The sequence below is a fragment of the Tetrahymena thermophila genome (genome assembly GCF_000189635.1).
Source record: "Tetrahymena thermophila SB210 genomic scaffold scf_8254594, whole genome shotgun sequence".
NCBI lineage: Eukaryota > Ciliophora > Oligohymenophorea > Hymenostomatida > Tetrahymenidae > Tetrahymena > Tetrahymena thermophila.
This window is the reverse complement of record NW_002476365.1, coordinates 712,978-727,042: the sequence shown is the minus strand read 5'-3', so window position 1 is coordinate 727,042 and position 14,065 is coordinate 712,978. Positions and strand designations below refer to the sequence as shown.

Below are 14,065 nucleotides of genomic sequence, written 5' to 3'. Positions count from 1 at the left end.
TGAAAATTTACAGTATTTGTTATAAAATGATTATTTATTAAAATGATACATAATTTATTTAAAAAAGTTTTTAATTAATAATAAAATCTTTATCAAATTTATTGATAAATTATTTAACTTAATTATATCACTTTTGGCGGTTTTTAATATTAAAACAGCAACTATTTTGCGCGATGGATATACAAATTGAAAATCTTTTCTTTTTAGGATTAGATTTGTCTACTTAGTCTTTAAAATTATGTGTATTTGATGAGAATTCTATAGAAGTATATCGTGATAAAATTATTTTTAGTGATATACTATTTGAAAATGAAGAAGTTGTTCATTTTACAGTAAAGGATAATCACAAATCAGCAGAATAAGATGTGCTCATTTTTCTCAGAGCTCTTGATCTAGGTTTAGAAAAACTAAATAAGTAATTCGCTAAAAAAATATCTGCTTTATCTGTATCTGGATAACAACATGGGAGTGTTTATTATTAGAAGGAAATATTATATGACTCTAAAAAAAATTTAATTGAAAATTTGAAAGATTCATTTGCAACTATTTTATGTCCTATTTGGATGGATTCTAGCACATCTTCTTAGTGTAAAGAAATTTCTGAGTAATTTACAGAAATTCATAAAAAATCAGGAAGTAGGGCTTTTGAAAGGTTTTCTTTCAGTTAAATTATTAAAAAATACTAATTATAAAAAGAAATTTACGATAAAACTATCCATATAAGCTTAATAAGCTCATTTTTGGCTGAAATATTTATTGGAAAGTTTATTTCTGTTGACTATGGTGATGCATCTGGGATTAATTTAATGGATTTAAAATCTAAAAAATACATTTAAGAAATGGTAGATTATGTACCTGATTTATAAAAAAAACTAGGAGTATATCAACCTATAAAGAGTTGGTAAAGTGTTGGAAGAATAAACGATTATTTCATACACAAGTATAATAATATCTTTAGTTAAGACTCGTTTGTTATTGCTAGCACTGGAGATAATTTAGCCTCTATGGTAGGAATGGGATTGCTGAATCCAAGTTACTTGGCAATAAGCTTAGGTACTAGTGATACTCTATTTGGTATTATTAACGAAAATGATATAGAGAAATCACTTGACCCAAATATTCATATTTTTTGCTCTCCTCTTAGATCAGATTAGGTATATTTTATTTTTTGATTAACTTAAAAATCTCGATTTTGATTAAAAATAAAAAGATTTATTTTAATCAATAAAAAGTATCTTTTGCTCCTTTGCCAGAAAAATGGAGGTATGATGAGAGAAGAAATAATTTCAAAAAGTTAGTTGACATGGGAAGAAGTTGAAGAATATTACTTTAATATCTACAAGCCTAAAGGATTTTATGGTTGTTTTCTTTAATAACCTGAAATAGTACCACCTATAAACTGTCCAAACTAAATAGAAGAAATAAAAAATGTAAATAACGATGCTCCTATTAAAATTTTGCCAGTAGAAAAAATTATACTTCTTCTTGAATATAAAATAATATCTTTAAGAATAAACTTCCTGAAAGATAATATATCTAAGCTGATTTTGACAGGAGGAGCATGCAAAAACAGAGTTTTGCAACAAATTTCTTCTAATGTTTTTGGATGCCCTGTTTTTATACAAGGATCTGAAGATTCAGCATGTATTGGTAGTGCTCTTAGAGCACATCATGGATATTTAAACCACATTAAAAATGACGAAATAGATTTTTATAGCCACTTTAACAGCTGCAACGCATATAATATTCAGCAAGTGTCATCTCCAGATCTATAATTAAATTAGTATTATACAGAAATATCTCCATTTATTTAATAATTAGAATAAAATTTATGTAAATAGTATCCATATTGATTATAATATACCTAAGCTCATTTTGTGTAAAAACTATGACTTGCAATAAATTCTTTTTAATATTTTTGGATATAAAGTCTATTTAAAAGGAAATAAAGGTTTAGAATTATTTGGTAGTTCACTTAAACACATCTTGGCTTTTTAAACTACATAAAAAAAGGAGATTAAATTTATATTTAGTATCTCTTTAAATATTGCAATCCATATAAATTTTATTAAGTACCATCTCCAAGTCTATAATTAAAATAACACTACACAGAAATATCTTCATTTTTTTAAATTAGAACAAAATTTATGTGTTTTAGAATATAAATTGACTATTTTTATATTATAAATTTGATTTTTATTCAAAGAATAACTCCAAATATAATTTATTTTAAAGAAGATTTATGACAATTGTGTGTAGATTTTATTTATTAAAGTTTCTTATCTATCTGTATTTTGTTAAATTTTATAAATTAAATAAACATTTTAAGTATTTTTAATAATCCTTAATTATATTTTCGTATAGCTTCTAATATATTATAAAATTGATATAAGAAGATTAGATATAATCGCATATTATTTATTTAATTATATTAATAAATGTCTCTTAAATAAATAATTAAAACTGGTATTTCTGGACTGGTCTTTGACTCTAAATAACCTAGGAAGGTAATTCTTATTTAAGATTAATCATTTAACTTTTTCTGTGGCAATTAATGCTAAAAATTTGTTAATTAAATGAAAGATACTATTGATCAAAAGAGAATAGCCTCCTTATCATAATTAATGGAGTTTTCCAGGAGGTAGACTTGAATTCGGTAAGATTGTTAAATTTACTTTATCTAAAATTATTTATCTCTAACTTAGGAGAATTAATTGAAAATGGAATTAAAAGAGAAGTTAAGGAGGAAACTGGATATACAGTTGATTTAATTGGCAATAATTACAATATTCATGAAGTGATAAGGCAAGACACTGTAAGATTTATTTGATCTCAAACAAATTTTACTAATTAATGAAATATATATTTAATAGCACTATTTAATATTCAGTGCTAGTTGTGTTATACAAAGCTATTCTAAAGGACATGAAAAAATCTTCAGTTAATTCTTCTACTTAGATTAATATTTAGGCAAAGATACGAATGAAAAATTCAACATTTCAGAAATTAAAGATGAAGAAAGCATTCCAAATTTTCATTAGATTCTTTAAAAAATGCTAAAATAGGATTTTAATATTGAACCCATAGAAAAAAAAAATGTTAAATGAGTAAAAAAGTCTTTATTTAGATAGCAACATAACCACAATAGATAATTTACTTAAAAGCTAATTCAAATGAACTGTTTGAATTAGTATACTTCTATGTGTTAGTTTTTATTCATCAAATATTTATCTAATTAAATTTTCAAATTTTTTAAAGGATATAAGTAAATTCAATTTAACTGATTTTTATTTTTGTTACTGCATAAAAAACTTTATAGATAATTTAAAAGATTAACTAATGTTTTTAAAAGGGAGAGTAACTTCTAAATCAAGTAAAAACAAATTAAAAAATCTTGATAAAAATGTATTGGGCTTACTTAGTTTTTTTTTTTTGAATAAAGCATTTACATATACCTGAGAGGATCAGTATTTATTTAGTATATAATATATTATTGAAGTATTATAGAAAGTATTCTAAATTGTAGTATTTAATCAGTAATTTATTAAATATATTTTGCAAAATATGAAAAAAAATCTATAATTATTGAAGGATCTTTACATGGTTTAATTTGCAATTAGAGTTTTTTGTTGTTTTTAGTTTGAGCAGTACTTTTTTTTATGAAAAATTAAATGATGATTGATATTCAGAGTCCTACCTGCATTTAAAAGAATTTAAAATCAAAGTGAATGTCAATAATAAGAAAATACAAAAAAAGAAAATGAATGAATGAGTGAATACAGATAGGATTTTGCAGAAATAGTTAATTAAATAACTAGTAATTGATTGATTTATTTATTGATTAATTAATTAATTAGCAACTATGCAAGAAATCAAATAATTATCAAATTAACAAAAAGAAAATAATTGAATAAAAAGAAAAATTTAAAAGATTGAAGTTTAACAATCAAAAATAAAAAAATTAAAAGAAAAGTTAGTTTTAAGTGAATATAATTTAGAAACTTGAAAAAGCTAGTGAAAATGGACAATAATAAGAACTCAGGGTAATTAATTTAAAAATTAGTCTATGAAAATTACTATTAAAGACGATTGATTTTTTTTTTCTTTTTAAATTCAGAAATGTTGGAGAGTGTTCTCAAGAATAGTTAGATACATTGCAAAAATTTAGGCAATTTACTGCAATGAAAGGATGTTCTGAAAAAGAATATGACGACCACTACTTATTGAGATTTTTAAGAGCAAGAAAATTTGATTTAGTCAAAACAGAAAAGATGTTTTCTGACTTTTTGGATTGGAGAATAAAGAATGATGTTTAAAATATAATGGTAATTTATTTTCATTTACATTTCTCCTTTTCAAAAGGAAGAATAAATAAATAAATCAAGAAGAGAAAATGGAATCAAAAGTGAATCATTTTTAATATGAAACTCATTTTAAAATTTAACTATTCATAAAAAGCATTTGCTTTAAGCTTATTGATAGCTTTAAGTATTATTTTTTAATAAATAGAAATTCTCCTTCAATGAATTAGCTGAAGTTCGTCACCATTACCCTCATGGTTATCACAAAACTGATAAACTAGTAATAAATCATTTAAATTTTAACTTAGTAAAATAGAAAAAAAGATAGGAAATAGTCAAGCAAAAATATTTAGGAAATACTAAGCAGAGTATTTAAAGAAATCGAAATTAAAAATTATTATAATTATTCATAGCATTTAAAAATAGCATAAATACTTAAGAAAATTTTTAATTTAGCAATCATTTTTAAATTTAAAAAAATATAATCAAACAGGGTCGCCCAATATATATCGAAAGAATCGGAATGTTAAAGCTAACTCAACTATTTTAAGTAACAACCGAAGAGCGTTTAATAAAGTATTATATCCAATCATACGAAATTCTCTTAAATCGTATCTTTCCTACTTGTTCACAAGCTATCGGACATAGAGTCGATTAAACAGTTACTATTTTAGATTTAAAGGGTATTCCCATGAAAATGCTTTCAAAATAAGTTTATAATTTTATCTAGCTTGCCTCTAAGGTAGCCTAAGAAAACTATCCTGAAATTCTTGGAAGAATGTTTATAGTAAATGCTCCCATGCTATTTTCAGGAGTCTGGGCAGTTATAAAACCTTGGATAGATGAAAAAACAAGAAATAAAATTACAATTATAGGTTCAGGATTCAAAGAAAAGCTCTTAGAAATAGTAATTAATTAATAAATTAATTCTATTCTATTTTAATCTTTTATTTAATTAAAATATCAATTTATTTATTTACTTACTCAATAACTATATATTTATTTTAATATTTTTAATTCAGATTGATATTGATAACATTCCTGATTTTTTGGGAGGAAATAGCAAGTGTGATCTATCTAAAAATATTGGACCTTGGAATCCTACTGGAGAAACTCCGTAAATTTAAATTAAATTAATATTAATACCAATTCATTTTTTTATTTTTGATTGTACTGATTATTTTTTTTTGCTCCATCAAATATAAATAAATATTATTAAATAATTAAAAATACATTTAAATTTCTAATTAAAGATATGAGCCCCAAATCATAACAATTATTATTAAATTAATTATTACTATTTTAATATAAAGATTATTCCCATGCGAGTACAAAGATGGAATGAAATAAGATGGTGAAGAAGAAAAAGTAGTTTAAGATGGAGAAGAAGACGAAGATAGTGAAGCTGAAAGATAAGCAATGGAATTAGCAGCTCTTAGAGATGCTTTAGCAGGTAAAATTACAGGACCTTCTTCCAAAGCTCCTCATAACCCAGATAAATACGAATTAACTACTTAAGGTGCTAAATTCTAAGTCAGTGACACTCCTTTAAATACATAAGCTGAGGCTGATGTAATTTTTTTTAATTTATATAAATTTGAAATATAAAATTGAAAATTGATTTTTGAGATAGAAAATCTAAAGAAAAATTATAGTGAAAAGTCATTATTAGAAAAAATTAAATAGATAAAAATTAATTTAGATTAAAAAACTAAGCAATAGCATTAAATATATATTAAAGAGTAAAGCGATGAAATTGAATAATAAGCTAAATTGAAAAATATAAATTTCTTTAAGCAAATTGCAAACATACTTTTTTAGAATAAAAATATTATATAAATATGAAATATCTACAATAAAAATAAATTAATAAGAAAGCAAAATAATACAATTATTAGATAAAATATAGTTAAAATTTTATTAATTTAGAATTTTATAAATGAAATTGCATGCAACAAATATATTTATAATTATTTATTTTATTAATGAGCAAAAAATATATTTAAAATAATTTATTTATTTAATTTATTAAAAAAAAGGATGACAACTGAAATAGGAAATATGATATTAATTTTAATTCCTCACATAAATAATTGTGAGATTAGCAAACACCTATAAAATTATATTAAATTGTTAATTTAAATGAAAAAAATATTTAAAGTAAATTCAATAAAATTTTAGATCTTTTGGAGCATGAAAAATTGAGTGAAAGCTGCTCATTCACTCACTTACTCACTCTTATATATTCTAAAAGATAACTGACTAAATATCTCATTATAACTTACGTACGTATTCTATTAGCTTACTTATTATCTGCATGCATCAATTATAAACAACTATAAATTACTTAAATTAACAAATAAAATGTTAAAACACAGTTAGTTATCACAATCTAATTGCAGGTTAAATAAATTAATAAATGTCAAAACTTCATTGGCTAAAAAATTTATATTATGTTTCTCACTAACATAAAACTATATATATTTATTAATTATCTACCTATTGTATACAGTTTTTTTTATTTGTTTAAAATTATTTTTTACATAATTTAGATTTGTCTGTTTGTTACAGCAATTAATTTTATTTTTTTACATACTAAATTTTTTATTTTCTTAAGTCTTAATAAACAAACAATTAATAAATAGCCATAAAAAATTCGCTTTATAATTAAAAAATACACAACTTTATTATTAAAAAATATTTGCTTGGATGAAAAATCTTATTTAAAACATTACATGAATAACCAAAATTAAATTTAATAAACGATTATTCAAACACTTCTTTTTTTGATAGGATTGCAAATGAAAATATATTTGTTAATTGAGACAAGGTATTTAAATAAATAAAAAAATCTCCAGATAAATTTACATTTAAACATTGATAAAAAATAAATTTTAGTAAATTTAATAAATATTTCTACACGCATATTCATCAAGATATATTACTTACTATTATTTAAATCTTTGACCCAAATTACACAATTAAAATTCAAATCAATCAAATATAAAAAACGATATGTAAACAAGTAATTTATTCATAGCTAAACATTTTGCTGTAATAAAAATAATAATATGGCCATAAATCATTTTTAAATGATATTAAAATATTTAGATAGAATTGTATTTATGTATATTTATTTGTATAAAAAAACTGAATGAATATAAATTATATTCTTACAGTTTACTTGCTGCTCAGATAGGTTTCAATATTTTTTTTAAAATTATATCATTTTTGAATAGTCTGTTAAATATCGGAGTTTTAGTAACTAAAGAGAGCAAACAAAAAAATACTTCATCTTAGGGATAATAATTAAGTAAATGAAAAGAACAAATTGTCTGAAAAGAAATCAAGGTAATTTAATCCTATTGAATTAAAGTTTGGTAAAATTGAATTTTAATAAAAACAACCCAAAAAGTCTTTATTAAAATAGTCAATTTATTTAATCTAATAGTTAACAAATAAAATTTTTAGATTCATTTATTTAATTAAGCAGCATTATTTCATAATTAGTAAAGCAAATAAATTTTTATGACAATTAGATATAGAAATTTATGCTTCAAAACAATTTAAAAAAAGATCAGTTTATTATTTCAAAAGGATTAGGAATCATATTTACTTAATACCATCCCAGATTTTAGCAAAAAATTAGTTAATTTATAAAGCACATCTTTAGTTTATTTAAGAATGCTTCCCAATTTTAGAAATTTTAAATTCTTTCTTATGATTATTGCCCTTAGTAGTTTAGTGTAAAATGTAAGATCTCATTAAGTACGTTAGACTGCTACAAGAGTTTTTACATTTCTTGAAAAATACCATTACCCAGTAGTCGAAGATACTTGCAATAGCTATTCAGAAACTTAAATGATTTAGGATTTTAAAAATAATAATAATACAATATTCTATGAAAGATATATAATTTTCCAAGCTGTAAAAGAAGTAATTGGTAATGATGCTCAAGTAAATTTTAAGTGCGTTGAAAATTATGAAAGCGATAACTCAGATGACCCCTAAGATTAGTATGCGGGAAAGTTCGGGAGTGAAAAGAAGTTTTACCTTGAAACATAAGATCATTATTAAAGCATTCCAAGCCTGTTTTATGAAAAATTATACATTTAAAAGTAGAATATCATCGATGTAGCATCATTTAGTGTCTTTAAATACTTAAATTATTTATTCTATTTAGGAATATTTTTAATACCTGCAGTAACTGGTGCTAGTTTACTTCTTTTTAAGGACCTAAATACCTTTTATGATTATCAAAGAGTAGTTTACTCCGTATTTAGGTATATGAATAGATAAGGAGATTAGTAAATGAGCTTATGGCTTCATAAAATTTTATCACTTTTTGTAGCTTTATTTTTTTTCTTTTACTACTCAATTCTCCTTAGCGAAATGACAGCGAAGAGAAGGCAGAGCATATCTTTATCACAAATAAATATCGATATCTTTAGAGATATATAAAATTATCCCTTTAATTTTAGTATAGATGAACCTTCTTATTCTTTATTATATGTAGATTTGTTCTAGTACCTCTACCTATTAAATGATTATGAAATTAATAACAGTTTCTAAGACTAGTCTACCTATCACTACAATGTTCAGTTTAGCAAAAACTACTTCACTTAAGATGAAATCTCTCAACTGAATTTAAAAATTCTAAGCTTTTCTGCCAGAGGTGGAGTTTAAAGCAACGTATTTGCAATAAAAAACTAATTCACTTATAAAAGTGATGATATTTATTTAAATTGGCTGATTCTGGCTGGTGGAGTTCTTGCAGGGTTGATTTTTAAATGCTTACAGCTTAAATTTTCTTTCTTAAATTAATACACTGAAATATAAGGCTATAGAGAATAAGTAAATCAAAATATAGCTTAGGATTTTGGTGAATTATTTAGATTTAGAGTTTCATAGCTTTTAAGTAGGGTTTAGGCTAAAGATCATTACTAAAATTTCAAGTAAATTCCTATCACTTAGAAATGCTATAGCTTGGGAAAATAAGTATTTAAAGTGATTGTCAAAAGAAGGAAGAAAAAAGTTTTGCACAAAACAAGAAAACAGATTAAAAATCTTGTTAGTACAGGAAATGAAAAGAAGCAAAAGCCAAATTTATATTAAGTAATAAAAGAATTCTTAGCAGCAGAGAAAAAAATGGTTTAAAACAATTCCTAACTGAGCTCTACTAGCTAGAGGAGATATGCTATGCAAGCTGCATTGTTCACTCAAAATGAGGAATAAAGAGAATCTTAAAAACTAATTTAAAGCAAAGAGGAATTGTATCAAAGTTAGTTCTAAATACGTAATAAAAAAATATCAAACAGTAAAAATACTTAAAAAGACAAGCTAACAGGGAGCTTTAATGCTGTTTTTAATAAGAATTAAAATTAGGATATAAATACTAATAAAACTGAAAAGAAATCTGCTAAAAGTAAACCAAATGATGGTAGAAAAGATCTTAATAGAAGACTTACAAATCTAGCATTTTCTCAAATCCATGTAGACTCTCCTAAAGTAGATATGAAAAGTATTAATAGCAATCTCTAAGTCATAAAAATTGCAAACAGTAAAAGCTCAAGTCCAAAGAGTGATGATAATAATAAGATGAAAATGATGTAAAAGTAATTCATATAATAGTTTGACATTACATAGTAAGATGGATCGAACAGAAATAGAAGAAGAGGAACAAATCATGTTTTAAGTAACTAACAGCTTTAATCTATAAAAGTTTATGATGATTAGCTTCATAAAAAATTTCATAGACGTCATTCTTCTTATATTAAAATTCCACCACCTGAACAAAAGAATTATGAAGAATAAAACTAAAATGAGTAGCAAGAATATGAAGATAATAACAGTAATGAAGAACATGAAAATTATGATAATGAGCCTATTCATCTTCATTTCAATTTGGAGGTCAACTAACCATAAAAAAGTTTGTAAATAATAAGAAGCTCTGACACAATTTAAGAAACGAATTAAAATTAAAATAAAATAAAAACAGATCATACTCTAAATAGCTAATTGTACATAAATGGTGGTAATAATGCAGAAAATAATGTCACTAACGACAATAAATTTAATATGATATCTCCACAATCAAAAGAAACTGAGAGAATAGGAATAAATTAGTAATTAAGTTCTGCAAATGATTAATATTATTCTAATGGAATGTATCATTCCAATAGATCAAATCAAACTGAACTTGAAGCCCTTTATCCTAAAAGAATTAATCTATTTGATGGTATGAATAATTACATGCAAGAGTATTAGCATACACCTTAAAATGGAGAAAATAGCAATTTCAACAAAGAATATCTTTTTACAGAAGATGAGCTCATTGCAGAAAATAGCTAACACTTTCAAGAAAATTCATAATAAAAATTTGATAAAGAAGTAGATCGAATAAATTAAAACTTTAAAAAATCAAAATTAAAGAACTAGATATAGTGAATAAAAGGAAAATAAAATGATAATTTAAACTAAATTAATATAAATAATAAAATAAATAATCCAATATTTTAAATAATCTCTTTCATAAAATAATTATGTTCTTTATCATTATTTAATTAATGTATATATACATTTAATCTGTTAATTATTATTTATTCTCAATCAAAAATCTCTATAAATTAATTTTAAAAATTATAAACTAATTTTAGTTTTTATAATTTATTTGCTTTTATTATTAAAAAATTTACATCTCATACCCTCATTTAATATTCAAGGGTCTAATCTTGTAAACTAAATCTCATGATAATTATTTTTATGGGTGGTGGATCTTATAAAAAAAAATGAATAAAATAGTTATTTAAATTTTATTTACTTTTTATGAAAAAAATTAAATAATTGAAAAATAATTTTTTTTTAATTAATTTTTGATAAATCTAATCAAAAATAACAAAAAAATGTATTCCAATTGCATTAATAATATAATTTACAATTATTAAGCTCTTTTTAAAATTTTTAATACATTATTTTATCTTAAATATTTATACAAATAAAATGTTGTAAAAAATGCATTTTGGATATTAAAATTGTGGATATATGAAGATCTATTATTTATTTTTTTTTTAAGATTTTTATTGATAGAAATCAAATTAAAATTTCATAAAAATTCAGATTATAGAAAGTAAAATAATAAAGACAATAAACCTCATCTTGTGAACTAAAATGGATAAAAAATAATTATATTATAAAGTTATTCTAGATTCTCAGTCTTAAAAAAATAAAATTTAATTCATTGTAGAAAATGATTTAGCTAATTAGTAAGTTCATATTTTAAAATAAACGATATTAAAAATAACATCTTAAAAGAACTAAAATGGATGAAGATAAGTTTGAAAATTTTATTCTTGATAAATATGCAATCTCTAAATAACAAATTAACACAGCGAATATATCGTAATTATAATAAAAGCATATTCTAAATAAGAAAATGATATTATTTTAAATAGATTTTCAAACTTTAAGCAGTATTCTCATTTTTTATTTACAAAAATCAAGAATTTAGTTTATAATAATAAGCTATAGCTGAATGTAAAAAAACTATTCCTAGAAGTAAAGTAATTCTATATAAAAGTATTAGATTAATTATTTTATTTATTAATATTTATATAAAATAGATTTTGCTATCTCTATTAAGATGATGCCCATTATTTAGATGATCTATTAAGTACCTTCTAATAAGATTTAGAACTTTTATCTTTGAATCTTATGTAAGTAATAATAATTATAAAAATAAGTTTTAATATAAATAATATTGATAATAGTGGAAACTATCTATCACTTTATGGATTGTCTTAAATATTAAAATCAATAAGCAGACTATTCCCAAAACTGAACAGATTAATCATAGATTTCTCGTAAGTTTTAATGCGTTTTAAATTATTGTTAAACATTTCTATTTAAACAAACAGTGTTAATTCTTCAGCTCATTTGCATAAAGTAGATATAAAAAAGTTTGGTAATATTTAATTATAAAATAATTCGTCTTTTTAATAAACAAATAATTATTAGGTCAAAAAAGCATAGAAAATAATATTCCAAAAAAAAATTAAAAGATAATTAATTATATTTTCGATTGATTAAATTTATTTTAATATAAATAAATAGATGGATTTCATGATATCATTAAATTGAATAGCCTAAAATCTATTGACTTAAATTTGAAGTTAAGATTTTTCATTAAAGCAAAATCTGAATATTTTATTATTTTAATAGCTAAGCTGTTGAATTTAGCAATTTTTTTGAGTGCTTAAAAAACCCATAAAGTTTTCCATCTAATTTGAAAGAAATTTTTATAAATTGCTAATAATTGGAGTATGGATAGAGTAAAAGTAATTTCTTTGAAAATTTCAGCTTTATTTTTGAAAGACTTCCTCAGTTAGAATATCTTGATTTAAACTTTACAAGCTCATACACAAGTGGTATACTAACATTCTTAAATGCTCTTAAAAATTCTAGATTACAAAAATTTGTCTTGGATTTATATAAGTAAGCTCTTTTATTAATTTCATAAACATTTTAGGATTATTTTAATAAAATTAGGGGTAAGCTAAACGAAACTCCAAGTTAAATCATGAACACAATATTTTAATCATAATACCTCAAGTATCTAGACATAAATTTCAGGTAAATTGCTTATTTTTGCAATCTGAGCTATATATAGATCACTTTATAAAAATAATAGAATGGCAGCTAATAATTCAACTGATTGTTTAGAAGTATTTTAAAACCTTCATAAATGCACAAATCTTGAAATCTTGAAGGTATCGCTAAAGTAAATTGAATTTAGCTAGTATAATTTTTAATGAAAAATTATTTTGAATTAAAAAAAGAAATAATGATATTGAAAATTTGCAACTAATTACATTTGCTGACCATTTAAGTAAAACACCTACAAATTTAAGCTAAGTAAATTTAGATTTAACCAATGACTACAAACAGTAAATACGATTCATTTTTAATAGATTCTTATTTTATTTATTAACTAAATAAATTAGAAAGAGGCTTTCTTAAGAATACATTAATCATTTAGAATTCCAAATATTGTAGATACCTAATTTAACACATGCTAGTATTTCTTTTACAGAAACAAATGCAGAAAAACATTCTTAGCGTTTAAAATAATATAGCTAACAAGCCAAAGCATTAATCTAACAAAATATTGCTTTCAAAAAGTTAATTGGCCCATTTATGGTCTTCAATCCAACTTTTATTAGCTAAGATTTATTCTTTTGAGTTTTTCTTAAATCAATTCTAAATACTTAAAATGAAAAAATTTGAATAATTTATGAATGATAACATTATTTATTTTAAATCACAAAAAGAGTGTGAGTTAGCATTGTGTTTTGTACAATTCATATCATAGTTTTACATTATTAATTTAACATTTTTTGTATTTAATATTTTATGAGGATTTAAAAAAAGAAAAAATTATCAAATTAATTTTAGAGCTTAAAACTAAAGTCACAAATATTTATCAAGAGATAATAAAATAATTTATTTCATTAATAAGAAATATTCTCAAATTAAAAAAACAAACTGTTAAAAAGTCAAATATCTTTTTTAAATTAATTTCTAAAATTCAACAAACAAAATTTATAATTAAAATTTATTAAAAATAAAAAACAAACTTCCAAGCTTTAAATTTGTTTTACAAAAAGCTAAATTAATTAAATAATTTTATTTTAATTTTTAAACACTAAAGAAAGCCCATCTTTTTTTAATCCCTAAAATCGTTCATTATCTTACAAAACTATCCAATT

General features: G+C 22.4%; 5 protein-coding genes across 5 annotated transcripts; all 5 read left to right on the top strand. All coding sequences in view use genetic code 6, as the record gives it.

Annotated features, from left to right (window-relative positions):
- Positions 1-173: 173 nt before the first annotated feature.
- TTHERM_00292160 (xylulose kinase) lies at positions 174-1,853 on the top strand (the record flags this gene model as incomplete). Its single annotated transcript, XM_001018734.1, has 2 exons — positions 174-1,154; positions 1,233-1,853. 2 exons carry the CDS (start codon positions 174-176, stop codon positions 1,851-1,853), a joined length of 1,602 nt encoding a protein of 533 aa, XP_001018734.1.
- A 585-nt stretch (positions 1,854-2,438) lies between these two features.
- On the top strand, positions 2,439-3,107 carry TTHERM_00292150 (NUDIX hydrolase; the record flags this gene model as incomplete). Its single annotated transcript, XM_001018733.1, has 4 exons — positions 2,439-2,507; positions 2,584-2,656; positions 2,706-2,815; positions 2,874-3,107. 4 exons carry the CDS (start codon positions 2,439-2,441, stop codon positions 3,105-3,107), a joined length of 486 nt encoding a protein of 161 aa, XP_001018733.1.
- A 913-nt stretch (positions 3,108-4,020) lies between these two features.
- TTHERM_00292140 (CRAL/TRIO, amine-terminal domain protein) lies at positions 4,021-6,352 on the top strand (the record flags this gene model as incomplete). Its single annotated transcript, XM_001018732.3, has 7 exons — positions 4,021-4,043; positions 4,118-4,325; positions 4,510-4,581; positions 4,795-5,208; positions 5,324-5,418; positions 5,615-5,873; positions 6,341-6,352. 7 exons carry the CDS (start codon positions 4,021-4,023, stop codon positions 6,350-6,352), a joined length of 1,083 nt encoding a protein of 360 aa, XP_001018732.2.
- Positions 6,353-7,808: 1,456 nt separating this feature from the next.
- On the top strand, positions 7,809-10,748 carry TTHERM_00292130 (transmembrane protein, putative; the record flags this gene model as incomplete). The annotated part of the gene is made up of 1 exon (XM_001018731.2): positions 7,809-10,748. Exon 1 carries the CDS (start codon positions 7,830-7,832, stop codon positions 10,746-10,748), a length of 2,919 nt encoding a protein of 972 aa, XP_001018731.2. The 5' UTR covers positions 7,809-7,829.
- A 720-nt stretch (positions 10,749-11,468) lies between these two features.
- Positions 11,469-13,538, top strand: TTHERM_00292120 (hypothetical protein; the record flags this gene model as incomplete). Its single annotated transcript, XM_001018730.2, has 12 exons — positions 11,469-11,563; positions 11,613-11,699; positions 11,753-11,860; positions 11,921-12,013; positions 12,068-12,160; positions 12,215-12,261; positions 12,411-12,468; positions 12,519-12,791; positions 12,846-12,929; positions 12,988-13,077; positions 13,136-13,243; positions 13,301-13,538. The coding sequence occupies 12 exons, from the start codon at positions 11,469-11,471 to the stop codon at positions 13,536-13,538; spliced, it is 1,374 nt and encodes a 457-aa protein (XP_001018730.2).
- Between the last annotated feature and the right edge of the window lie 527 nt (positions 13,539-14,065).